At 39.6% G+C, this 27,568-nt stretch overlaps 1 protein-coding gene and 1 long non-coding RNA gene across 3 annotated transcripts in view; both read right to left on the bottom strand.

The window, feature by feature from the left end:
- LOC148185424 (uncharacterized) overlaps window positions 1–15,838 on the bottom strand; it is a 38,139-nt gene extending 22,301 nt beyond the window's left edge. For both annotated transcript variants that reach the window (XM_088074924.1, XM_088074923.1), the window contains exons 1-4: window positions 15,703–15,838; window positions 15,572–15,599; window positions 6,671–6,741; window positions 6,452–6,520 (exon numbers count right to left, since the gene is read on the bottom strand). In XM_088074924.1, coding sequence (XP_087931050.1) covers window positions 6,452–6,520; window positions 6,671–6,741; window positions 15,572–15,599; window positions 15,703–15,769 — 235 coding nt within the window. In that variant the 5' untranslated portion in view covers window positions 15,770–15,838. The remainder of the gene's footprint in view (window positions 1–6,451; window positions 6,521–6,670; window positions 6,742–15,571; window positions 15,600–15,702) is intronic.
- Window positions 15,839–20,978: 5,140 nt separating this feature from the next.
- Window positions 20,979–23,001, bottom strand: LOC148185425 (uncharacterized). Its single transcript, XR_015775970.1, has 4 exons — window positions 22,660–23,001; window positions 21,974–22,056; window positions 21,593–21,784; window positions 20,979–21,476 (listed from the first exon to the last, which is right to left on the bottom strand). It is a non-coding gene; the product is annotated as an uncharacterized LOC148185425 (long non-coding RNA).
- Window positions 23,002–27,568: the final 4,567 nt, after the last annotated feature.

Raw genomic sequence — 27,568 nt, forward strand, 5'->3', positions numbered from 1 at the left:
CTGCCAAGGGTCCAGAGTTGGTCCACAGTTCCACAACCAGGAAGAAAACCGCATTGCTCCTCCTTAATCGGAGGTTCGACTGTCCGGAGGATCCTCCTCTCCAGTACCCCTGAACAGACCTTACCAGAGAGGCTGAGGAGTGTGATCCCCCTTAGTTGGAACACACCCTCCGGTCCCCCTTCTTAAAAAGAGCGACCACCACCCCGGTCTGCCAGTCCAGAGGCACTGCCCCCAATGTCCAGGCACTGTTGCAGAGTCGTGTCAACCATGACAGCCCAACAACATCCAGTGCCCTAAGGAACTCCGGGCGGATCTTATCTGCCCCTGGGGCCCTGCCACCGAGGAGCTTTTGACCACCTCGGCAACCTCACCCCCAGAGATGGGAGAGCCCACCCCGAGTCCCCAAGGCCTGCCTCCTAATAAGGAAGAAGGCCTGAGGACGCTTAATGAGGATATTTATATATAATATATTTTATGTTTTACAATATATTTTATTTTTGTATTTTAATCATATTTAACCCTTATTTGGCACTCAGTTGCTTTTTTCTAATGCCTCTGACTTTTGAGCTGCTGAAATGTGTGGATCTTCCGAGTGTGAGATTAATTAGTCTAATCTAACCCTAGGTGTTGACATTAATCTTCAAATATAAGCACGTTTTACTTTAAAAAACAACATAATAATGAAACAAAAGATTATGCGCTCTGTGTACATTGTAAATCGATGCAGTTATTGACTGCTATTTAGCCAAAATTGGAATTTTGTCACTCCGTATAATATATTCAAATGGCCCGCCAGACAAGTCTGGGAACTATTGAAGCCTCCGTAAATCACGTGACGCCAGAGCATTTTGAACCTCTGATGTCATTACTCTGTTTATTCTGGTGAACCCATCCCATCAATTGCAAGCAGCTCTATTACATGTGAGCACATAGACTGGCTCACACAGCTGTCAATCATTGTGGAAAATCTAATTTTGTTAAATGTAATAACTAATTTAAACCGATCCTATTATAAAAAAATGATCATTTGAGTAAACATCAGGGTGATGAAAACTACCCTGAGTGACAGGACCATTTTTGGGAAAAATTCATTTGGTGTGTACTGAGTTTTAGTTTGGCCCATATCCCATTCACTGACATGGAGGGCAGGCTTTATGAGCTATACTGCAGCCTGACACAAGGGTTGATTGCGATTGAAAAGCTACACTTTGAGGGAACTTTCATGTTGTTCATTGTTATATACAGTCTATGGTTGTGACAGACTCTTTAAAAAAGTAAAGCTACCAATGTGCATTCCTGTCAACTTGCATTGAGAGTGTCTCTCCACTTTTTGGTTAAGCCATCAAAGCCGAAACCTACAAACTTGTTTATTAACTTGATATTTTCATGAACACACTGATTAAACTTACAGGAGACTTCATGCTAAACTGTATCTTCAAACAGAGAGGATGTCATAATTTTAATTACTCCGTTCACAAGATACAAGGTAGACTTATTTATATATAAACATACATATAAAAAATGAAATTACAGTTTGTCCTTGATCCTGCTACATTTTGCAGTTGAAGGATGTGCTGATTAAAATCGCCAGCAGTTACTATGAAAATTATAGTTAAAAATCTTACAGTGTAGACAGATGAAGCCACAGCAGCATTACAGGACTCTTTTCTGTTTGCAGACTGGCTAATGTTCAAAGATGCTGCCACTCAGGATAACATCAGTCTTGAAGAATATGCATCTTCAGTGACATTATATATCAGCAAATGTGTTGATGACATGGTGTTCACAAAGACGGTGAGATCATTCCCCAAACCAAAAGGCCTGTGTGAATGTGGAGGTGAAAGCTCTTTTCAGAGCTCAACAACAACAGCATTAAAGATATGTGGCAGGTGACTCAAAATGTCACAGGCTACAAAAGCAGGAGTGCCACCATCATGTGAGAGGCAACGCTGCCAAATGAGCTTGTTTTGATCTCCTCAACAAAGACTCAGCTGTAAAGTCTAGTTAACCTCCAGAGGACCGGCCACTCTCAGTAACCATAGCAGAATTGCAATAACTCCTGCTGAGAGTAAATCTAAATAAGGCTGCTGGTCCAGTTGCTCCGTAGTGTGTTAGTCCAGCAGCGGAATCCTCTGTATCTTTTTCCGGATGGCAGGGTGAACATAGGCTGCTGTCTTTCAGTATCCTTTGGGCTCTGTGCAGACACCTCACTTCAGTGAGGTCACTGATGCTCTGTAAATGGGGACCAGTGATGTTCTGGGCAGTTTTAATCACCCGCTGTAGAGCCTTCCTGTCCTGGACTGTGCACGAACGATGCCTGTTCATGATGTTTCCAGTCAGTATGCTTTCTATTGCTACTCTGCAGAAGTTGACCTGGATCTTGCTCTGGGATTTAGCCTTCCAAAGTCAAAGTCAAAGTCAGCTTTATTGTCAATTCTGCAGTATGTACAAGACAAACAGAGGATTGAAATTGTGTTACTCTCAACTCTCTGTGACAGAGAGTAGACATAAATATATATATATTTAAAAAGAGATAAATAAAAACTGTACAATACAAACAAAGTTTCTGTAGGAAGTAGAGCATTTTCTGTGCTTTTTTAACCTGGGTGGCAATGTGCGATATCCAAGAAAGGTTCTCAGTGATAGTAATTCCAAGGAATCTATAGCTATTTCTGCTGCTCCGCCTCAGCTCCACTGATGTAGACAGGGGTGTGTGTCTTTGCCACCTTTTTTCTAAAATCAACAATCAGCTCCTTGGTTTTATTCACTCTGCAAGGTTATTGATCTCCTCCCAGCATGAACTCTCATCGTTGTTTATAATACGGCCAATGATGGTGGTGCCGTCTGCAAAGTTCGAAATAGTTTTCCTGATGTCTGGAAGTGCAGTCATGGGTGTACAATGTGTAAACAGGAGAGGCTGAGCACACAGCCCAGGGCGGGCTCAAGTGTTGAGCACTAATGTAGAGGAGGGGAGACTGCCAATCCAAACTGTCTGGGTTCAGCATGTCAGGAAGTCCAGTATCCAGTTGCAGAGCGTTGCAGAGAGTATTAAGTTTTCCAGTGAGCTTCATGGAGGAGAGTGTGTTGAATGCTGAGCTGAAGTCAACAAACAGCATCCTGTTGTCGCTGTTCTTATTCTCCAGTTGAGTGAAGACTGAGTGAAGTGCCGTAGATATGGCATCCTCCGTGAATCTGTTGGTTCTCAAAGAGTACTGGTAAGAGTCCAGGCTGGCAGGGATGGTGTCTTTGATGGGCTCGAGAACCAGTTTCTCAAACCACTTGATCGGGATGGGGTAAGAGCAACAGAGCAGTAGTCATTCAGACTAGACACAGCAGACTTTTTAGCTACAGGAATGATGATGGCTGTCTTGAGGCAGGAGGGAACAGGGTCTGTTGTGAGAGTGAGATGTTAAAAATATCAGTCATAAAATTAACAAGCTGATCAGCACAAGTTTTTAGTATACATCCAGGAATGTTGTCTGGGCCTGCGGACTTGTCCATATTTACTCTTAGCAGGAGTTTTCTCACATCTGCTGTGGTCACTGAAAGTGGCCAGTCCTCTGGAGGTTGAGTAGACTTAATAGCTGAGTCTTTGTTGAGGAGATCAAAATGAGCATAAGAGACATGATAGGGACACTCCTGCTTTTGTAGCCTGTGACATTTTGAATTGCCTGCTACATATTTTTAGTGCTGTTGTTGTTGAGGTTTCTCTCCAGTTTCTGCTGATGTTTCCTCTTTGCTGCCTTGATGCCAGCTCTCTGTCATGCTCTGGTGGTGATGTATGCGTCCTTTGTCACCTGACTGAAAGGCAGCTGTTCTGGCTCTGAAAAGAGCCTTCACCTCCCCATTCACACAGGCTTTCTGGTTGGGGAATGATCTCACTTTGTGATCACCATGTTATCAACACATTTGCTGATATATGTCACAGAACATGCATATTCCTCAAGATTGATCTTGTTATCTTGAGTGGCAGCATCTTTGAACATTTGCCAAACTGTGTGCTCAAAACAATCCTGTAGAGCTGCTGTGGCTTCATCTGTCCACACTTTAACAACCTTAACTGTTAGTTTGAGCCTTTTCATCAGCTGACAATATGTCAGCAGGAGGAGCAGAGAAATATGATCTGACAGGCCAAAGTGAGGGCATGAGAGGGCTTTGTAGCTGTCAGGAATATTTGTATACAGGTGGTCCAGGATATTTCTTCCTCTTGTGGGAATCTAGACATGCTGGTGGAATTTAGGTCAGATAGATTAAGACAGAGAAGCGTAAGACAGATTTGCGGTCTGTTTGATGAAAATCACCAGCTACCATGAAAATTCCATCAAATTTGCATCTGTGTTTTGAATGAATGAATTCTCTAGGCAGATAATATGGACAACATCTTAGCACCACCAACTCAATATCTGGTGACCACAATCCATCTACTTTAACTGCATTTGAGCACCAAAGTCCACCCATCCAGTGCAATAGCTTGATCCGGGACGTTAGGGATTAACCATGTCTTTGTGATGATGTGCGAAGAGCAGTCACGTATCTCCCGTTGTTGAGTGATCCTCTTGCAGTCTGCTGCATTCATTCTAAAACCCACATAACTTTTCCCAATGTTGATGAGTGCTTCTCTACCGTAGGAAAGCCCTGCCTAAGCCGAAGAGGGCCATGGAGTAAAAAAAAAAAAAAAGTATAGCAAAAGTAGCAATCCTATCACCACTATCCATTTAGTTGTGGCAATAAGAGGAATTAAAGTACACATTGCCATGTGCAGATATGGTCAATAATGCCAGTTTTTGGTAAAATACCACCAAACACAGGTTTAGTTCCGCTACAAAACATTTCAGCAGTAAGATGTCTTTTAGCCTGTTAAAAGCTGCTAGAGCTAATGTAAGTCAGCATCTCTTTTTCACACATTTTTTCCCATTAAATACAACCAAAAGAGGTTAAATATATATGATATACATATAATAAATCCCTAACACCAAAAAGTTTGTTGAGGAAGATGCCTTTTAGCCTGCTTAGCTTAGCTTAGCAGGTAAAGCTAGCAGGAAGCTGCCTTTTAGCCTGCTTAGCAGGTAAAGCTAATTTTACCACAAGTCTGTGACATCTGTTTTCACGCATATTTATTTCTTATTAAATAGAACCCAGTTCAATTCATATAATAAATTCCCAAACCCAAAATATTTTGTAAAGGAAGCTTCCTTTTAGCCTGTGTAGCTTAGCTTACCAGGTAGATCTTTTGTTACCACAAGTCCTGTAACATCTATATTTCACACATTGAACCTATTTCTTTCGCATTAAATAGACCTAACAGAGGTTATATATATATATATATATATATATATATAGATATAGATATATATATATATATATATATATATATATATATATATATAATATATAATATATAATATATAATATATATTTAGTAATTCTGACACCCCAAAATGTTCCTCAAATCTGAGCAAAACTCTGTGCGGTTGCCACTGGAATGGCTTTGAAATGGGCAGTTTCTTTTTACCTTATGAGCATATATATGCATGGTGCACTGTGAATGATAGCTCAGTCAAAGAGTGCTGCTGATTGGTCGATTGTAATGTGAATCCTGGACAAACAAATTAGTTTTCGATCCAGGGACAACACTTACTTGGGGATATTAGATTGTGTGTGGTGTTACACATGGCTGTTCAATGTTTACGTTCATTAAATCACCTAAAAAAATAAAACTAGGTTCCTGCAGTATAACCATACAGACCTCAAGACTCATCAGACTGTTACGTTATATTCTGCTTTTCATGAAGGAGGTGTTCAGTTACCAGGACCCATCATCGCTTCTTTTTCAACTTTCTTTTGGGCAAAAGTAGTGTCTATGGTTTTTTCCCTGAAACACACTGCAGTGCACATCTTTGTGTATCATTAATCACTAAAGTATGTGACCATGTACTGTTAAATAGCATACATCCAATATAATCATAATGCTATTTATTCTTATCTATTAACCTGATCTTGGCTATATTCACCCTCACAAAGCCATTGTGCACATTGTACTACTACACATAGCCCTCACTGTCTGTGTGCCTATTATTCAAATTTCAGCTCAGGATGCAAAAAAGTAAACAGAGTGTGCAGCACATGCATTTGAACTGTCATAGAACCAGGCCTGTCTATGTTTGTTGGTTAACATAGACACAGACAGAGAAGAAGCTCATAGATCAGGAACTAATACATTACAGGGATGTGGGGCTGAGGACATCTAATGCTAACAGCTAGATGAAATTGGCTGCATTTCACTGGAAGCAGGAGATTCCTATTTGGAATTAATAACCATGTTAACTATTCTAACTTTACAGGGCATTGTTTGACATTTCTTTTTAAAGAGTCAACATCCCTGGCATACAGCACCTTAGCTTTGCTACAAGCTAGCTACTTCTAAAGCTAACACTACATGTAGGTTCTGTACCTTTTTGTAACCGCATTGTGAGCTCTGAAACCACACTGAGCCATTCCTTGGCTGGATGTGATGCCTGTCCTGTCCAAATGCCATAAAACACAAAAAGATCTTTGTGAGCATTCAGGCACAGACTAGGTCAGACTTGCAGCTGGAGCTCTGGCTCTAAGCTGGATGTGAGAACCAGATGAGGTCTGTCAGGCTGTCCTATCAGGTAATATTTTTCCTTACCTTCATAAATACTGCCCGCTTTCCTGAGACTCTCTGACTCTCCAGTCACCACCAGAGCAGAGGAAGTGGATCTGCAACAAGCATTTTAATGTTAAGGTCAAAACTTTTTTTTAAAAAAAAGCTTTTATATTAATCATTTAATATACCTTATCAGTTTATGAAGTGGTTTGCCATTCACTCTGAAGATGAAAATCCTTAAGAGATAAAAGCCTAATGCTGGATGCCAAATTAGGAACTGAGGGTCCAATTATTTGCTTATATAATGATGAAATGATCACTTGGTGGTCACATATAGGATGGAGATTGTACACCCTGTCTCTGCTGAGACAGTCTACATTCGTTGCTTAACGTCCTGCAATGGGGTTTAAAGTTCTCGAAAAGAGGACCTTGTATTGCTGTTTCCAAAAGATCCATAGTTAACTTTAATTGTCAGCTGAAACCTTACATTTAAAAGAAATCAACAGTCTGGTGGAAATTCCACACATAGCGGAGAAGCAATCAAGTCAATTTTAAATCAAGTCAATTTTATTTATAGAGCCCACTATCACAAAACATGGCTTGCTTCAGAAGGCTTTACAGCATACGACATCCCTCTGCCCTTAGACCCTCATATCACCTAAGGAACAACTCCCAAAAGGAACCCCTGTAACGGGGAAGAAACCTCAGGAAGAGTGGCAGAGGATGGTGAGGGATCCCTCTTCCAGACAGACATGCAATCAATGTCGTAAATAACAAATGAAATACAGTCATGGCAAAAAGGAAAGAGAAAGAGAGAGGGGAAGAGAGGGGGAGAGAGTGGGAGAGAGGCACAGCAATAATGGAAACAGATGCATGTCATATTACAATAACGATAGGTGTGAAATTACTAAATGCACTCTGTGATGATATTGTGGGTGTTGATTAGTCTCATGTGTATATTGAGAGTGGAAGTGTCCAAAAGCATGATCACAGCATTGGCGCAACTAGGAACAAGACCATGATCAGGGCGAGCAGGATAGCAGATATCCCTAGTAAGTGTTGTCCCTAGATCAATGACTAACTTGTTTGTCCAGGATTCACATTGCAACCAGCCAATCAGTAGCAATTGTAATGTCATTTACAGTGCACCATGCAGTTATTCGCCCATGAAGAGAAAAAAACCCCGCTAATTTCAAAGTCATTCAAGCAGCAATAGCAGGCAGAGATTTGCTCAGATTTTCAGCACATTTCATTACTATATACTTGACTGCTGTTGGATCTTTTTAATGGGAAAGGAAATGATTGAAAAATAGATGTTACAGGACTTGTATTAACATTGGCTCTTTCTGCTAAGCTAAGCTAAATGTTAGCTCTACCCGCTAAGCTAGGTTACGCAGACTAAAATGCAGCATCCTTTAAGGCTACAAACTGTTTGGGGGTTGGGAAATTATTATGTATATAACCTTTGTGGATTGTATATAATGGGAAATAAATGTGTAAAAAAATGATTTACAGGACCTGTGGCAACATTAGCTCTACTTGCTAAGCTAAGCTAAATAAAGCTAAACAGGCTAAAAGGCATCTTGCTGGTAGCATTAGCTAAGCTTAGCTAAGCTAAACTAAGTAGGCTTGAATGCAGAATCCTCTACACATTGTCTTGGGGTTGGGAAATTGTTGCCATGTATTTACACTCTGTGGTTTGTATATAAAGGGAAATAAATACATGTAAAAAAGATGTTGTAGGACTTGGGTAATGTTAGCTCTACCTGCCAAGCTAAGCTAAGCAGGCTAAATGGCAGCTTGCTGATGAAATGTTTTTCAGACATTACTTACCATACCTGCATCTCAGCGATGTGTGTGTTAATGCTTCTTATTATTTCAATTGATTGCATAGGCAACTCTATGTATATACATTATGTTATGTAGGCTATACAAGCCAGAGAGGTTAAATACATATGAATAATTCCCAAACCCCAAAGCAGTGTGTAGAGGCAGTTTTGTTTTTAGCCTGCTTAGCTTAGCCTGGCAGGTAAAGCTAGCAGCAAGATGCAACATCTATTTTTCAAACATAAACAAATTTGCTGTGCAATGTAGGTATCCTATAGTGCACTATATAGTGGATGGAATTAACTACTGAGAATTTGAACACCATCACAAAATGGCAAACACACTATGAAGTGCACTATATCCATGATAGGGGACATTTTTTAACACAGCTATTGAGCCAGGCACAACACTTACTTGGGGATATGAGCCCCCATGCTGCCTTGTGTGGATTATGGGCGTCACTCTGGTGCTTGGGCACAAGTTGGCGTTTTCCAATAGTTGCGGTACAGAATGGTTCACAAATCTTCTTTCTCAGGGTGATTGTAAAATAAAACGTGAAAAACACAATCTCTTCCACCCATTGACTGTACATAAAGATGGACGATATGCCCCCACTTATCCCTGCTATGCCTAAGTGAGGTTAAAAATCCCAGATACAGGTGTTGCTGTGGTGCTTGCTATGGTGATGTCAATGAGAGCTGTGTTCCGCACAGTAGCAATATCCGCAGTTGGGGAGTTCCCACCAAAACATCAATCTGACCAACCTGTGGTGGACTGCCTTGGCATGGTCTCTGTAATTCTCGAGTTCCCCTATGCAAGTGGGGGACACGTCAAGAGAGTAGTGTCTGAAGTCTAATCCGCTGTCTTTGTTTTGCCCAGATAAAAGTAGATATCATCCTATTCCATTCATTAAATTGCTTTGGTGGTATCTCAATTGACAACGACTGGAAGAGGTACAGGAGTCGAGGCACCACGTTCATCATAACAATGTCTATCCGATTGTACATATTTGTCGGTAATAAGGACCAGCGATTTAAGTCTGTCTTGATGTCAGCTGTTATAGGGGTATAGTTGTGGTCATAAATGGTAGTTAAGTCCTTTGGTATTTGTACTCCAAGGTATTTCATAATATTATTTGTCAGTTTAAATTTACATGTTGTATAGATATTTTCATGTGGACTCAGATTATAGGTTAGAGTTTGGGTTTTATGTAAATTTAATTTATAGCCAGAGTATGAGCCAAATTCTTCAAGTAGGTGTAACAATTTGGGGAGACTTACTTTGGGGTTGCTAAGGGTCATAAGAATATCGTCCGCATATAGACAAATTTTATATTGTGTGTTTCCAATCTGTACACCAGTTATGTCCTCATCCTCTCTTATTGCCTGAGCCAATGGCTCAATAAAAAGAGCAAAAAGTGTAGGGCTAAGGGGGCACCCCTGACGACAGCCCCTCTCCAGAAGTATTGTATTAGACAGGGACCCGTTAATTTTTATTCTGGTTGTAGGGGAGCAGTATAGGGAGTTCAAACATCCAATTACCTGATCATTGAAGCCGAAACGTTTAAGAACCAAATACAAATATTTCCAACGAACAGAATCAAAAGCCTTTTCAGCATCAAGGCTAATGGCTATAGATTCCCTGTCGCTACTTCTCATCCGATTAATAAGGTGGAGGGCTCGTCACACGTTGTCTTGGGTTTGCCTGTACTTCACAAAGCCAGTCTGATCTGGGTCTATCAGATCTGGGACGATGCCCTCCATCCTTTTGCTAGTATTGATGCATATAATCTGTAATCCATGTTAAGCACTGATATGGGTCTGTACGAGCTACATTGTGTCTTGTCCTTACCTGGTTTGGGGATCACTGAGATTATAGCTTGTCTCCAGGAAAGCGGTGTCTCTCCGCCCCTCAGGACATAATTAAAGCATTTTTGAGTACCGGTACAAGGATTTTTCGAAGGTTTTATACCATGTCGCAGGGTAGCCATCAGCTCCTGGCATTTTACCTGTTTTCAATCTCGATATGGCTCTATTAATTTCTTCATCCATAATGTCTTGGGTCATTATTTTATTTTGCTCCATACCCACCGATGGTAAATCTAAAGATGATAAAAATCTGACACAGCTACTGATTCAGCTACCTGGGGTTGTGAGTATAAGTTCTTATAATAAGTTTCAAATGTGTTTTGAATATCCTCCAGTTCGTGACACATTCTATCAGTCTGTAGGTCTTTAATTTTGTGAATAAATCTCTCTGCCAATTGTTTGCGCATCCTCCATGCAAGCAGTTTTTAGATTTAGGCCCATTTTCATAGAATGATTGTTTGATAAATTTAAGTCTTTTTCCATTTGATTTTCGCATATGTTATTCAGAGTTTGTTTTGTGTCTCTGATTTGGTTTAGGACATCATTATCATTATACTTCATGTGTCTGGTTTCCAGGGATTTTAGTTTTACAGTCAGATCATTAATTTGTTTCTCATTTTCTTTCTTCTTACGTGCTGACCACATTATTAGTTTGCCTCTGACAACAGACTTGGCCGCATCCCATAATGTACTGGGAGACACCATCTCGTTATCATTAAACAACATATACTCTTCAAATTCTTTCTCTATATATTTTCGGCACTGGGAGTCATTTAAGAGGCTAGTATTTAGACTCCACAGGGTCTCTTTAGGTCTGTTATCTAAATGCAGTGTCAAATATACCCGGCATGGTCTGAAATATCTCTTACCCCTATGTCACATTTTAAAATCCTATGCATGTCAGTTTTAAACATAAAAAATAATCAATTCTTGAATACATACAATGCAGTGGGAGAAGAAAGTAAAACATTTATCTGTCGGATGTAATTCGCGCCATACATCCAACATGCTTATTTCTTTAAGCATTTTTTTGGTGTATAATGCTTCAGGTTTTATATTTTTTGTTCTACTTGTAGAGTCTAAGGTGGGGTGTAAATTAATATTCCAGTCACCTGCGCTTATCAGCACACCTGATGCTTCTGTAGTTATCATGTTAAACACCTTTTTAATTAGTCCTTTATTAGTTCCTGGTGGTCTATAAAAATTAAATAATGTTACTTCTTTATTATCAATGAAACCTTTAACCAATAAGTAACGCCCTTCTTTATCTGTAATTTGTGAAGAAAACTGGAAATTTACTCTGTTCGAAATTAATACTGCTACACCCCTTGCATTCCCTTTCTCAAAAGAGGAGTAAAATGAGTTCCTAAATCCCATTTTACACAGTTTCCCATGTTCAATATTTGTTAGGTGAGTCTCTTGCCAGAAGATTATATCTTGCTTCTCCCTTTTCATTTTAGCAATGGCCTTACTCCTCTTGATGGGATTATTTAGCCCATTAACATTAAGAGTGATCACTCTGTACTCTTGATGATGCATTTCAGTTGATGGAAAAAGAAAAACAAGTTTATCTTAATAGTTAAACATCCATAGATGACCAGAACAACAAAACATCTGCCTGTGTACCAAAGTAGAACGTAACATATGAACCTAACATACATAATGAAGTGTAGTTTCAACTTCTAATTTGGGAGGGGAGTCCCTTAACCTAGAAGGTGCCCCTCCCCGTGTCACCCATTCTCTCTGACAGGATAACATCAGAGCAGTGCACGTAGAGAAATAAACATTGGCTCCCAGACATGCAGTCAGTTTAACTGGCAACGGTTTAGAATAGAGAAATAAACCTGATCATGCTATACAGTCTGGTGTGGTATTGGCTGTAATAGTCTTACCGGTCTCTGCAGATTACTCAGTTATTCACAATACCAAAACCTCTCATGAAGCCTCCTCATTGCGATAAAACCCCTTCAGTTTGTCCTGAATATGTTTGAGGCGGACCTCCTGCTGCCGGCGTGATTTTGGGCCAGCTGTTTCCCACGGAGTTTGTTTTGATCCCGTCGGGGTGCACTCTGCGTGGGGGTCTGCTCCGTGTCCGTCCGGGATAAGTCCCTCTTCCTCAGGTCCTCAGTCGTCTCCTCCACGTTGTTATAGATAACTGGCCCCGTGTCAAAAACACTCTGAATTTTGCTGGGTAAAGCATCTGGAAACGAATGCCCTTCTCCTTGAGAGCTTTTCTGATGAAGGTGTATGCCTTTCTTTTCATGTGTATTTCTGTGGGGTAGTCCTGCTCAAAAAACACTCGTTTTCCATTGTAGTGGATCTCCTTTTTTCTCCAAGCGGAGCGGAGCACCTGCTCTTTAGTTGTATACTCCAGGAAATATACGAGCACGGACCTGGGGTTGGAGTCTTGCGGTGGTCTGGGTCCCAGTGATCGGTGGCAACGCTGAATACCGAGAGGGGTGGTGAGAGAGAGTTCATTTTTGAAAAACTGCTCCAGAAAAGTTTTCATGTTGTCCCCCTCGGCCCCCTCTGCAATACCATGGATCCGGATGTTATTCCTCCGGGAACGCGCCTCTAGGTCCGTTAACTGGGCTTGAATGGATTTTTGGAGTTCAATTGTGTACATTAACATCTCCGCATGCTCGGCGTGACTTTCCTCCACGTCAGCCACTCTCTGCTCCGTTGCCTCAACTCTATCCGTTATTTCTTTTAACTCAGATGAAATGCCGTTTAGGTTCGTATTACATTTCTCCTCAGAAGTCCACCAGCTCGCTCTTGAGTGTCCCTATTGCCTCGTTCAGGTCTTTTTTCACAACCACAAGAACTGCCTGTATCTCGTCAATTATCTTCGCTTGAATAGCTTCCATAGCCTCTTGCTCAGCTAGTATGCTAACGTTAGCTGTATCCTCACTTTCTGACGGCGAAGTTATCGCCTTTTCCAGGGTTTTGTTGTGAATTCTGTCTGGTGTGTCTTTTCTTTCCCCTGTCATGCTACATTGATAACTTTTCTGCGTGATTATCCAGGGTTTTTTGGGGGAAAATAAGGTCGTCTGGGAGCCGCCGCTTTTTGCTGCCATTTGCTTCTACGCCATACCGGAAGTCTCCCAGCCAACAATTTTAAATTGTTGGCTGGGCAAAAGAATGAAAATGTCTTCCCAACAGGAGGTATGATATTGCTAGAGCTTCAGTGCCACCACTTTCATTCATTCAACACCCTGATCCTTTTTTGCACCTTTTTCTTTTCTTCAGTTTTATAAGAGGAGCCACAACAGCTCACCAGAGCTTTGCTTAACTTTAATTTTTGAAGCCATTTTCTTTTTAAATCTTTGACGCTTTTCTTTATACCAGTTTTTGGTCAGTAAAGACACTTTTGCAATTCGTTTTAAGTAAACTCAAATTAACAATTTAAAGGGCATTTGTCAGACCAACGGGACTACTTTTGATTATTTCTGCGAAGTTTTAATTGAGAAGGACACTCCGTGATTCGCCGTCAACTCTGCCACAGATCTAGAAGCAACACCTGCTGCACAAACTGTCAGCATCCGTTGCCTGCTCTTAAAGACTTTGTAAAAGACTTTTACCGTTCGCTGAGGCGGACACCGAGGCCAGTTAAAGACTGCCACACACCGACTCCACCTGCCCGGCCGCCGCCACCTTTCAGCAGGTCACCTCGTCTAGAAGACGCGCAGCAGCTCTCCACTGGAGTGAAGCAACGACCTGGACCTCCCCGGAGAAGTCTAATCATGTCGGCAAAAGTAGGCAGAATAACATCTTCTAGTGATCAGAGTTGATGTCATATAGCTAAGCTTTAATGCCAAATTTCTAATTCTATTTTACCGTTCAGCACGCATCCACGCTTTAGAGAGTCACATATTTCTACCCACTATCATCCATAATTAATCATGTACATCACCTGAACATACATCACTTAGGTTCCCTTTCATTTGTTCACTGTCCTTTATATGTCATACTACTTCCTCTATTTACTCATCATTTTATTAGCCTAAATAAAATATTTAATTTATTGCCAAGTCGTTGTCTGTGAATATTATTTCATGAGAGAAACAAGATCAGTGTATACAGGATAAAGGGTACAGATTGTGAGACTGATTGAAGTGATGACATGTTCTGAAACTGTCATAATATAAAATTTTCTCCTAAATGGAGAATGGTGCCCTTTTCCTTTAACGAGTGCAAAATCCAAATTCTAACATAGTTATTGATAACCGCAACATAATATAGCAGAAAATGTAGTCAGACAGGGGAAGACCAAGAAACTAGAAAATATTTTTATATTATAAGTAGTAGTATAGTATTAAATATATAACTTCCTAGGATCAAACAGGGGTATCATATGGTACTGTTTAGTGACAGATCTATGATTATGAGTGTCATTCTCTTCCACCAACTGATTTAATACTTTCCACTCTCTAAAGTAAAAAAAACCAAAACGTTATTATTTCTTATATGTGAAGTATGTGAAAACATAGTGTGTGCATTAGTGCATGAAAGTATGGGACAAATCACGGCCCACTTTGATCCAGTCAGGAACAATGCATTTTATTTGACATTACCAGACAATACGGTATTAACGTTATATAGTATGGATGGCATTCACAGACTGTGTATATAGTCTATGGTGGCAACCTGTTTCTCTCTGTAGGTAAACTGTACCATTGGTTTCGCAAACAATATGTTCAAGGTACACTGTTGTTGAAGCTACACATTTAGCTTAGCCAGGTTGTTGGTTACAGACATAGACAGATCAATAGCTCCATGAGGACATTTTAGAACATGATAAATTAAGTAAATTAGTTAAATATCTATTAAAACTGAAGCTGTATTTACTGAATTCAAGGTGAAAGACTTTATTAAAGAACTGCTGTTGATGGTTAGCAACCGAGATTACCATCCATAGAAAGTCAGTGTGAGGAATTAGTTTACTGTAATCCTGTAATGAATTAGTTTACTGTAAACCCACCGGAAGTTGCACCCATAACTGTTTATACCTCAGGAATAAGGTGAATTGGACAAGTTTTCAATTCTACTTATATCGGACATGCCTATATGCAAAACGTGTTTATGTATGGCTCTACAACATTACACAGAACGCTGATTTTAAATTCAATAATTAAAATAATTAGTCTTCTTATGTTTTGCTTACATATTTTAGTTTGGTCAAATAAATGTTACTTTCAGTGTGTTATACAGGCTATAATTTATTCCATTCCATTCCATTATAACTTACCCCTCTGGTGACTCCCTGACGTCCATATCTGGCAAAAAAAATGAAGAAAAAAAAAACCCATTACAATGACATCTAGCATAAAACTACTTTTTTAATATATCTGTACCATATTGTGTACATGCTGCATTTACGTGAGCTTTGGCTGTGGTTCAGTGAGGCATTTTGGCCCCTCTGCCCTGTGCTGGTTGGTCTATTCATGCTCTGCCTTGCTGTCTCTTGGGCTGTGTTTGTCTTGGAGTAAAGGTTTGACAATGCTGTGTCTGTAATTCAGTCACTCTTCATCAAAAAGCCAGAACTCATCTTGAAGGTCCAATGTAATCCCCGGCATGAAACTCCTCCTGCTTATCTTGCTCTATGTGTGACGTTCCATTAGATACAGACACTGAGGAAAGAAATGAGTGATTTAGTATTCAATATAGCCCCATTTCCCTGTATTTACTGAAGAAGCATAGATATTTATCCTTTGACTTTGCGCAGTGTTGAGATTTAACTCTATCTTCAATGCCATGTATGGCTGTACTGAGCCACTCTACTGTTTATGTGAAAGTAATAAAAGTAACAAATACTGTAAAATGTTGCTGTAAATATTACTGTATTTCAATTGAAAGGTTTATTGCTGTATTTTAATGTAAAGTATTAAGTTACTGTATTTTCATGTATAGTACTTTTACTGTTTCTATGTTTTATATTGGGGCTTTTTTTTAATTGTTTATGTTTTTATATGTATATTATTATTTCCGGGTGGGTTTTTTTCAGTTCACAAATAGTTTCATTACCTTTCAACATATCAAAAGTAAATATTTTAAATCACAATTTCTACTGAGAAATTGTAAGCAATATTGTTAGTAATATGTTACTCTGATACAATAACAATCAAATTGCAGTACAGCACAGATACTTATTTAATTTAAATCACAGTCACACACCATTATTCAACATTTAAGCATAGCAGAGTGAAAGGGTCACCAAAATTACTGCAATTCATCCTGAAGGGAGCATGAGCATCTGTACTACACTGTGGTTAGACTAACTATTTGAAGGGAGGGGGGGCAACAAGACACAGGTGTAAAACATTAGGTTGGGGCAGGTCATCACACAGGAGGGAAACATGAACAAGGGCAGGAAATGTAGGACCTGAAATGAAACAATAAGACAATAAGAAACTTGACTGTCCTAGTCAAGAGTTGACATGTCAGCACAATCCCTCAAACATCTATAAGTCTGCATACATGGGGGGGGAGCATGGTAATGGGCACTGTTTCTTAGGGTTTAAGGATGTTTCGGGCTTAGACCACACTCAGTACGGAGTTCAGGATTTTCTCCCCTTTGATGCTTTTTTATGCACTCTGGCCCTTGATTTACATTCAAAGTACACATCTTAATTGAAAATTTGAAATGTGTACATCAAAAAATGTCACAACTGGGGGTACTTCAAAAACTGCTTTCATTACACATGTATTGACTAGTTCTGTATTTATGTTAACAGTTTTGGAATGTAACTAGGTAATCTAATTAAGTGTTATAGGCAGCCTAAGTACAATTTTAAGGCTTGTGTACTTGAGTACTTCCATTTAATGCTATGTTTGTGGGCTACTTCACTCTTCATCTCAGAGGCATATGTTGTACTGCACTACATTTTTGTGACTGTATTAGTTACTTTACAAATTCAGATTATTAATACAAAATATAAATCAACTAATAATTATGATGTATTATTATAGATTAATCTAGGTCCATATTTCATAATAATTAACATACAGGTTATGTTACTCTGAAATGGGGCATTCACTATGGTAAATACTTTTATTTCTGGTTGGCTTTTTCAAGTATATTTTGTTGTTCATACATTTGTACTAGTACTTGAATGATATTTTGAATGCAGAAATTTTACTTAAAACAGTATTTCTGCACTGTTGTTACTTTTACTTCAGTAAAAGATCAGAGTACTTCCATGAGCATATGTTAGTATATTGGAATTTTAAATGCTGTTTTCTTTCACTCATATAGCCTGTTTTCAGACCCATTTGATGCAGTGTAGTGTGTGCACTGTTTACCTCTCCATCAGCTTCCTGTCTGTCCCTGCTGTCACTCTGAGAAGAAAGTCTGTTTACACTTGGAGTTTTTAACATAGCAAAATAAATGTGTGAACTGTTTTAGCTAGAACTAAATCGGGGCTGTGTAAACAAAGAAAAATCTTTTTTTTTTATATATAAGTGATTTTCATTTTTTGCAGAGTATGCAAGTTGAAATCACGAATAAGCCATCCCATGCTTTAAATAACAGTATTGGGGGCCTTAAAACCATAAACTTTGTATATGGGTTGTTTTAGAGAAAAAAACGGCTGCTAGTGGTGACACCACAGTAAATTAGCATACTGGCTTTCTTTGGCTATTCACCTGCTTTTTGTTCCTTTTTTCGGCCAATCAGCTGCACGTTAAAGAGGAACCACATGGCTACTTAAACAGCCGCTCCTGCGTTTAAAGTAGGCTAGAAATTGTTACTGCTACTTCTGGAAGCTGTGTGTTTTCATCACTGAATGAAGATGGAGCAGGAAAAACTCATTGCAGAAGAACTAAATCAGGGCTGTTACAGCACAAATATTTGGCAGAAGCCAGATGCTCCTGGTCATACCAACGCCGATCTCACTTCCGATTCTGTAAGATATCAGAAATTATATCTACTGTAACATTTGAAGACAATAAAGAAATAGAAATGGAGAAGATCCGTAACTTTGACTGCAAATGCTACAGAAGAAGAAAGGAGAATTCTCTCCTTGGAACACAGTCGTGTAGCCTTTCTCCAGAGCTTATGTACATCATACAGATGGATTCTTTAGCTTTAATAATTGGACACCTTGAGGCAAACAGGCGTAGTAGTTATTTATGAAATAACTACATCCACCAAGAGGCCTGCAATGAAAAGAAAGCACCCCTGAACTTGTTATCTGATCGAAGGCAATGAAGTCTGCAGGAATACTTTTTAGTTTCTTATGGGGTGAGTTTTCATTAACGTCCAAGTTATCTACGTTACGTTAGTGTTCATTTAAAATCACATACAGGGATTACAAACTGTTTTTCATGCTACAAGCTATCCTTTATTAATCCACCATGAGTTTCATTCATGTCCAATTTATCTAGCTAGCTAGCTAGCTAGCTCAGTATTGTTGTTTTAAAATGCAAATGATACTTACATTGCAACTGTGAGCATCTGCTATTAATTTGAATAACACAACAACCTGATAATGTGCTTGAATAATTTGTGAATAACACACCATGGGTGAATAACACCTTTGGGTGCAAGAATAACACATCTATGGGTGCATGAATAAAGTACTGACTGTGATGCTAATGATTTAGCAACTACCTGAGGGCAGTTTGTATGCATACATCCACAGTCAGGTGACAAGATGCCTGTTGTTTGTTTGCCTTTTCTGACATAATCAAACACTTTGATGAGAACAGGGGAAGACCACGGTTAAGGAAGAGGGGCTCACAGCCACTGCCAGCCAGGATCATCAGCCGTGAACAGATCGACAGAGCTGTGGAATTTAAAAAAAAAAAAAAAACTACACAGAAGACAATGCCATCATGCTGCCTTGTTGACATCCTGGGCATGGGGATTGGGATGTGAAGCTTCACTCCACACTTAGCATCCACTTCCTGATTGCTGGGCAGACCAAATTTGCCCCAAAGCCACAGGCTTTGGACTAATCAAGCAAGCATTCATGAGGACGATGTGCTTAAATTTACCACAAGTTTGTTTAAACTGGACATATTATGCCCATTTTCAGTATCTTGAACACTGAACTTGAACTCCAGTGGAGCAGCTTTGTATCATTCACTGTCAAAAAACTTTCCAGATCTTCAGAAAACTGTATCTGAAATTTTCTATCAGAGCCCTGTTTTCATCAGCGCCCTGAGACAGTCAGTTTCAACTTCCCCCTTCGTGCCCGCATCCCACCCTGCCCACTCCGCTAATTGATCGGCTTGCCGAAGCCACCCAGGAAGAGGCATCTGTCAATGCAGAAGTTCTGTTTGCAAACAGTACAGACAAACTAACATAGTTTGTTGTTGTTACTCGGACATGGTGACCATCGAGACACATGTTGGATCGTGAATCCGGTCCAGATAATGAAAGTTTACAGCATGAACCTCCACAGCAACAGAGACTTCTGCAAACCATCTTTGCATGGTGAGTAAACAGTTATCAGTGTTACTGGTTAATCATATGGTGCATTTTTTTTTTTTTACTCGCATTCCGCTTTTACTTAGTTGCTAATAAATGGTAAATGGTAAATGGACTGTACTTGTATAGCGCTTTTCTAGTCTTTTCGACTAGTCAAAGTGCTTGCACAGGACATGTCACATTCACCCATTCACACGCACATTCACACAGTAGTGACAGAGGCTACCATTCAAAGTGCTACCTATTAGGTAGTAACCATTCATACACATGCACACTCCAGCTTTCGAAGCAAAGTTCAGTATCTTGCCCTAGGTTACTTCAACATGAGGACATGAGGATCTGGGGATCTAACCACTGAGCTTTCGATCAGAGGACAACCACTCTCCATCTGAGCCACAGCCGCTCCCTTGTTACTAGGTGCACGTGTGGAAAATGCACAGATGCCCAGTGAAGTGGAAAAGAAATACCAACGGTAAAGTTGCTGATAAAATGTGTCCTCTGCTATAAACTGTGATGGCTCACTGCTGCTGATTAACATGCAAGTGTGTACGCCAGCTGAAGTGGACTGATTTGTAAAAATGTGTAAGCTACATTTACAGAGAAAAGTGTTATTTTAGACTCCTGGTTTGGAATATTGTCGCTGAGCATAACAACTCTGTTATATAAACTGCTGTTACTTGTTACTCGAAAATGTTTGTTGTAAAGACAGTATTATCTTTCCCACACTGTCTTGGTGGGATTTCTAATAACAGAAAGTATTCTGAATTTCTTTTTAACACTGTAAATCCCCTACAAACTATATTCATTTTAAGAGGACATTAATATCTGGTGGATCAAAGAACATGTATTTGTTTTTCCCAACAGGATAATTATCACTCCTGTTACACAAAATAGTGAGAAATTATCTATGTTCATTCTTGATGAAATCTGTTCATTTCAAAAATAGTTTTTCTTTTTTCCACACTAGGTTGTACGAAGAACGAATCAAGAGCCAAGTCCCCTATCATATACATGACTTCCCATCCAGGCCTCAAACCAAACTGAATGCCTACATATCATCCACAGCACACAGAGAGCAGACTATGGATGTGTGAGGAGAGCAGAGGAAGAGTATGTTTTTCTTCTTGTCATAAAAGTTGTGTTACTACATGGAATAATTTTAGTTTACCTCCATCTGTGCAAACACATGATCCCTAATGTCAATACAAGAAAATCACCTCAATCAGGAAAAATAAGAATTTTATTGACAATATAATGTGCACTGTATCCATAAGAACATTGGAAGAGAAAAATACAAGCAAATATGATTAATAGTTTGTTCTTTTGAACTTTCTCAAGCAGTGTTGAGCAAGTAACTTCCAAAATATAATGCAGTACATATTACTAGTAACTGTCATTTTAAAGGGAAGTTTCTTTACAATATTACTTCCCGTGCAGAGTAATGCATAACACTACTTTTGCATTATTTTCACCCAAAAAACTGCAAAAGTCCAACAAGGCATTAAAAATGTCAAAAGGTTGAAAAATGCAGAGAAAATATCACCACTTTCTATCAGGTAGTAACATGTTACTGCACATAATAATACCACACATCTGTTATACAGTTACTGCTTAAATGTAATGGACTACTCTAACACGTTACTTTTACTGCACACCCCAACGAGGTTCACAGGTCATACTTGTCTTCATCGGTGAATTTCCACACTGGATTCAGCAAAATCTGTAAAACAGAAAAAGAAGACACTAATTATTTCGCCAATGATGATGTCCTCTCCCTCTTTCAGATGTTACAGATATCTTGCATACTGCAGCTTTGTTAGCTGGTGTTGGGGATACCTGGGAAGACGTGAGGATCGTCATCCCTTCTTGTTATGATGTCTTGTCCTGTAATGACCTCTTTCTCTGACATTCTCTGGAACTGGACACAGAGATTTTCTGGGATGGGGATTTCTTTAAGTTTATCTGTGTATCTGCAAGGCTCCTCCAACATCTCCTCAAACAGAGGCCTCCTCAGGTCATTGTCATACTCTGAAAAATATGTTTGTTGTTACTGTTCTTTTTTTGTTTTACTGTTATTTATTAGAACAATACTACAATGTTGAATGACAGAAGTGCAATTCTTTATTTTTTTATAATGTTATACCTGTTTGTTTTTTTTTATTTTATTTTATTTTTGATACCTGAATAATTGAAACAAAAGCTTTGTTTATTACTTACTGAATGTTGGCTTTGTTTCCACAGGATTTGCAGTGCATTGTCTCTTCTTGTTTTTCGGGAAGTTTTGCAGTTGAAGGTATTTGCTGTGATGTACCGTAATTGGAAAAACACAATTATAATAATAATTTTAGTTAAAAATATTCTGCTTCATTACCTGCAGTGTATTTTAGTAGAACTTTTTTATTAAAAGAAAAAGCTAATCTTGCTTTTAAATCATTTAATTTCTACCTGACATATCAACAGTAACACTGGAATATTACAAGTATTAATCTTCACCTCTCCCTCCTCACTGTGCTCTGTTGTTTTCTGTTTGAAAGTTAGCACAGAAATAGCATAGATTACACTGAACAAATGTAATATGTATCCAGTCTGAGGAATGATCACATAAGCTCAGCAGCTGAGAAAACAATGCTGTGTTTTTTTAGGAGACACAAAACAGTACATTACATATCTTAATGCATGTTATGCGTCTGTATAATCTTGTGGAGGTTAATCCACATCTGTATATTTGGTAACTACGATAAATTAGATTTTGAAAACTTTATCAAATGTATTGTTATGTGCTAATCGATATTAGCTCTACAGTAAACTTTAGCAACATGTATGTGTACAAACTAGCACTGTATTCACGTCCACTTTTCAACACAAAACAAACCCAGACAAAACACTGATATGATGTTACTTACAGCTTGTGCTTCGGAGTCCTCCACACGAGCTTGTATTAATGGAACAACACCGTCTGTTAGCATTAGCTTAGCCGCATAGCCAGCTTCCTACTTTCTCTTGTTTAGTAAACGGTCCTCTGTGAAGTGGCGTGAACATGGCCGTTTTTGGCTTTTGCTGGCTGGGAAACAAAGTCCATCCGTTTCTGGTGCTTGCCTCTGTGGAAACACTGAACAAGGTTAACTTTCCAGAAACTCCTCTCAGCTGAGGGACATTCGGGCAGACCAGTGGTGAAGGGAGGGGGAGAGCAGTCGTGCAGAGGGAGAAGGATGAGGGGGGAAAGCGGAGGAGAGGGAGCCGCCTGAACATGGAGCAGTGTGCCCATATTAGAGACATCCTTCTCAGTGTTACGAGAGACTGTGTTGGGTTTAGAAAAAGAGGATCAAAAGGTTAGCTTTACAGGCATCCAAAACTGCCCACAGGGATTTCTCCCACATATGCTCATCTCAGTATCTGACACATGCTCTTTAACACGGCCATCCAACACTGTAACAGGATTAATATGTTTAAAAAGCAGGAAAAGTATAATATGACTCCTTTAAGATGGAGCTTTTAATTTTTTTATAATGCTGGAAAGTTTAATAAATAATTAACCATATGTTTATTACACTCCAACACACCATGGTCAAATGAAACTGTGTCAGTGAACTATGAGGGCAAAAAATAAACCACAAAAAAAAAAACCCAAAAAGCAATCATAATCGAAGTAAAATGTTCAGCTAATTGACTACTACTACTAAATTGAATACTGGTTTTAGGTATGAGGTTCGGACCTTTGCTGGGAGGAATTTTTAGTAACTGGACTGCCAGTGGGTGATGCCTGTTCTACAGTATATTTGCCATGTTCAGTGTCTGACAGAAAATAAATATTTAAACCAAAATTAACCTTATGATATCTTCATATCTCACTTAGAAGTAAAAGAGAAAGTTTAAGCTTGACAGACATGGTGATTTGATGTATATCGTGACATATATTGATATTGATACAGTTAAATAATCTGTGTATCAATATGTGTATATATGTGGATCAATATATTATACCTAAACCTGTAGCCTGGTGATGTTCCAGCAAAGAACTCCAAAGACTGCACAGACTGTGGGTGAACAAAGGTCAACAGGGGCATAGTAGCTAGAGTTTCCTCCTAGACTGCAGTGTATTTACAGCACTTTGCCTCAGTGGGAGGCATCCAAAGTTCCGTGTGCCAATTCCCCTGGCTGCTGATGCTACTGCTAAGTGCTGGATTCCCTGCCTGACAGTTATATTTGTGTCAAGGTTGTCTCAAAAGCATATGGCCTGCAGAGGCTTGCTTCTTCTTGTACAGCATATGGTAAGAGGCTCTTTCCCTAGACCAGCAAGGGATTAATGACCCAAGCCTCAGCTCCCTGAAGCGCTGATTCCACTGGACGTGTGCTAATCAAGTTACATCTGTGACTCTGTTTTGCTCCATCCTTCACATGCCTCTATATCCCACCAACAGTTTCTGTTAGTGTTTCAGAGGAGGAGCGTCCTGTCGGCTAATACTGGCGACTTGCTTAGGTTGTGCCTATTATATCATTCCCCCTTGGTTTTATGGTCATTATTATTTAAAAAAAATTTAGATATAAAGATATTTTCTGGGCTTTTTTGGCCTTTATTTGATTGGACAGTGTGTGTGAAAGGGAGAGGGAGAGAGGGGTCGACATGCAGCAAAGGGCTGAGGCTGAAGTTGAACCCACGATCGCTGTTCTCAGCCTCTGTACATGGAGCACCTGCTCTATCCACTGAGCTACTGATGCCCCATTCCTTGATTTTTTTATTGTACCGTCAGCTGATTAGCTACATACTGTATGCGTATAAATGCTTTACTCATTGGCAGCAGCAGACTTTTTTAATGGCTATATAAAGGTGGGGCTAATCCATACACTGGTGGGGCTCAAATCAATGTCAACATTCCAATATGAATACATGAAAAGTAATACTGCCCTCACAACAACCAGAAATGATACACGAGTTGAGATGATTACCATAAGATAATTGCATTGTCTACTTTTTCACACACAACACCAAGCACAACAGATGTGGACAGTCTATTCTGCGGGCAGATTAGCACACACCCGCCCCTAAACCTTACACATTTTAAATAATGTGTCACACTTAAACATTCAAACTCTCTTGCTCTGGCAGGTGGAGGAAGCAGGCTACACCCTGTCCTGTTGCTGTGATGACAGTAGAGCATGTAGATGAGGCAGCCTGTAGCTCCACAAATCCTTGCTACTTTTTTGCTATATTTTGGTATAAATTTCTGTTTTTTCAACACAGTCACCCCTTCTCCTGAAGCATGATTTTTCTATGATAGAGAAGCACTTATCAAAATTGGAAACAGTTGTGTGGGGTTTGGGCTAATGCAGCAGGTTGCGAGAGGATCGCCAACAGCATATGCTGGGCACCCAGTGAGACCAGAGGGGAGAAACAAACCAAAAACACCGGACCAAGAAAGGGAGGAGAGCCGGCATCAGGGCGAGGCTGACCCGACTTGGACTGAGAGCTGTTCCTCTACCAAGCCTTCGTCTGGCTAATGTCTGGTCGCAAGAGATAATACAACAGTTCCGACCAAGCAATTGGACTGGGCAAGAGGCATTCCATGAGTGCTGATAGAGGAATACAACATCACTGGGACTGTTAACTTTTAACTTTGCATGTATCACTCATTTCACGGCCGTTCAAAATCCGGCCGTTAATTAGTGTAAGAGTGAAAGTGGGATATGTTTGAAAAGTGGGATATGTTTATAGTATGGTGTAAGCGTAGATTCAAACAGCTAGTTGGCGCTGTTCATGTAGCTGTCAGTTGGTCAAGTTGAGGGAGGAGATAAGAAGAGAGGAGAGAGAGGAGTGGGGGGCGAGCAAGAAAGGATGGGAATTTTGAAGTGTGTCTTGAGCTGACTGTACATGCATTGAAGTTAATAAAAGTTATGAGGAAGCCCAGGAGGGGGCAGCTGTGGCAGACGGGTTTTGGTGAACCGCTGTTCACTGGGAGTAAACCATGTCCAGTGACAGGGACACACTCGTCGGACACTATACACAGCCTGAGAGACACACACACACGCTGTGTGATACGAGACTCAAGGTGACGGAGATCACGGCAGTGAGCCGACACACGCTGGAGGGACAAACTGTCTGATAAAACTAACTCATCTGAATCACACAGGCCGACAAAGTGTTGGTTAACAGACTCTTATTTCACTTAAAACATGACAACCGAGCTAACACAGCTTAGTAAGCAGCTTGCAGTAAAATGTTTATACATTGCAACAACTGTTGTCTACTACTATTTGTGTCGGCGGAGCCAAAAAAATCAGTAAATAAACAAACGAATCATAATCTGTTGTCGCTTGTTACTATTAACAAATAAAAGATACTTGTACAACTGTTGAATAAAAGCAATATTATACTCATGTCATGTCATAGGTCATGTGTTGTGCTATATTTCATCAGAGGTGATTACCTTCGGCACTCGGCCTGCATCCTCGTACCTGCAACTGAATCACAGCCGTGATTCAAGCACAACATCACTCCCTCTCGTGTGATATTGCTTAAGTGTAGTTGATGTGAAGCGATTTAGGCTCACTCAGCAACGGCAGCTATTGCACTGGATGGGTAGACCTTGTTGGGAGCCATAAGGAATGATGCAATTGACTATTATGTGACCAGTCAAGCAATCTGATTGGTCCACAACACATTAGGAATGTGCTCAGATATGCAGGGCAGAAAACTTTACTTATCACTAAAGGACTTACACTGCCATTTCTTCATATCATATGATTTCTATACCACATTAGGCTTTGGCCAAGGGGCATTTAAGAACCAGTCAACTGTATGGCATAAGCCTATAATGGTGTAAGATACAAACTAAAACGAGAGATGACAAAAACCTGCATAAACCACCATGTTCTGAACGGACCCATTATAAACACTGACAAAAAGTGAAATTTGTATGTATGAACAAAACCAGTAAACTTCACTGCAAACTAAAAACCACTCAGTGCAGCACAAGCAATGATGGGAAATATAGGCTAAGTGGCTAGGACCGCAACAGATAATGGAGAAATGTCTGGCTGCTGAGTCTCTCCTGAGTTAGTAAAACAATCAATGATCCTCACTCAAAATTCACTCTGTAGTTCAGTAACTGCTATGTATTGTTACATTAAATTAGTTGGGTTAGGTTTTATTATATATAATATGTGAATGTGAACAAAAGACAATAATGTGCAAGATGTGTTAAATAATCATGGCTGCACTACAAAGCTCTCATTGTTTTTCAGTTCACTTGTACTTGAAGTTAAAGGACACCCAGTGTTAAAAATAAACACCAAAGTTACTGTTTAATAACGGCATGATGATCTGAAGGCCAATGAGTAATCATGTGAAATTATTGTGAAATAATCATGATTTCCGGATCAATCAAAATAACCGTGATTATTATTTTCACCATAATCGAGCAACCCTTGAGTAAATGCGTCTATCAAACTGAACAACCTGCTGAGCCCTTTCAAACTTTATATATATAAAAAAAATTATTGACGAGAAGGGGCATCTGCCCAATGCATGGCACCAAATCAAACAAACATGGAGGAGCTGGAAAGTGATACTGAACATAGGGATTCAGCATAAGACCCTAGGCAGATTTCCATTAACCCTCAAATTGCGCTTGTTGCAATTATGTAATACAAAATACACCTATTGGAAACATGTAAATTTTAAAAGAAACCTCCAGTTTATTGCAAAAAAAGTTTTTACACTCACATAGGGTGGTATTTCAGGCGATTTGAAAAAGCCATTTTTCGCAAAACCCAAAGAAGACAAAGAAGGAGGAGGAGAAAAAGAAGTACAACAAA

The sequence above is a fragment of the Plectropomus leopardus genome, unplaced genomic scaffold (genome assembly GCF_026936395.1).
Source record: "Plectropomus leopardus strain MGB_pleo_1.0 unplaced genomic scaffold, ASM2693639v1 Contig26, whole genome shotgun sequence".
Lineage (NCBI taxonomy): Eukaryota > Metazoa > Chordata > Actinopteri > Perciformes > Serranidae > Plectropomus > Plectropomus leopardus.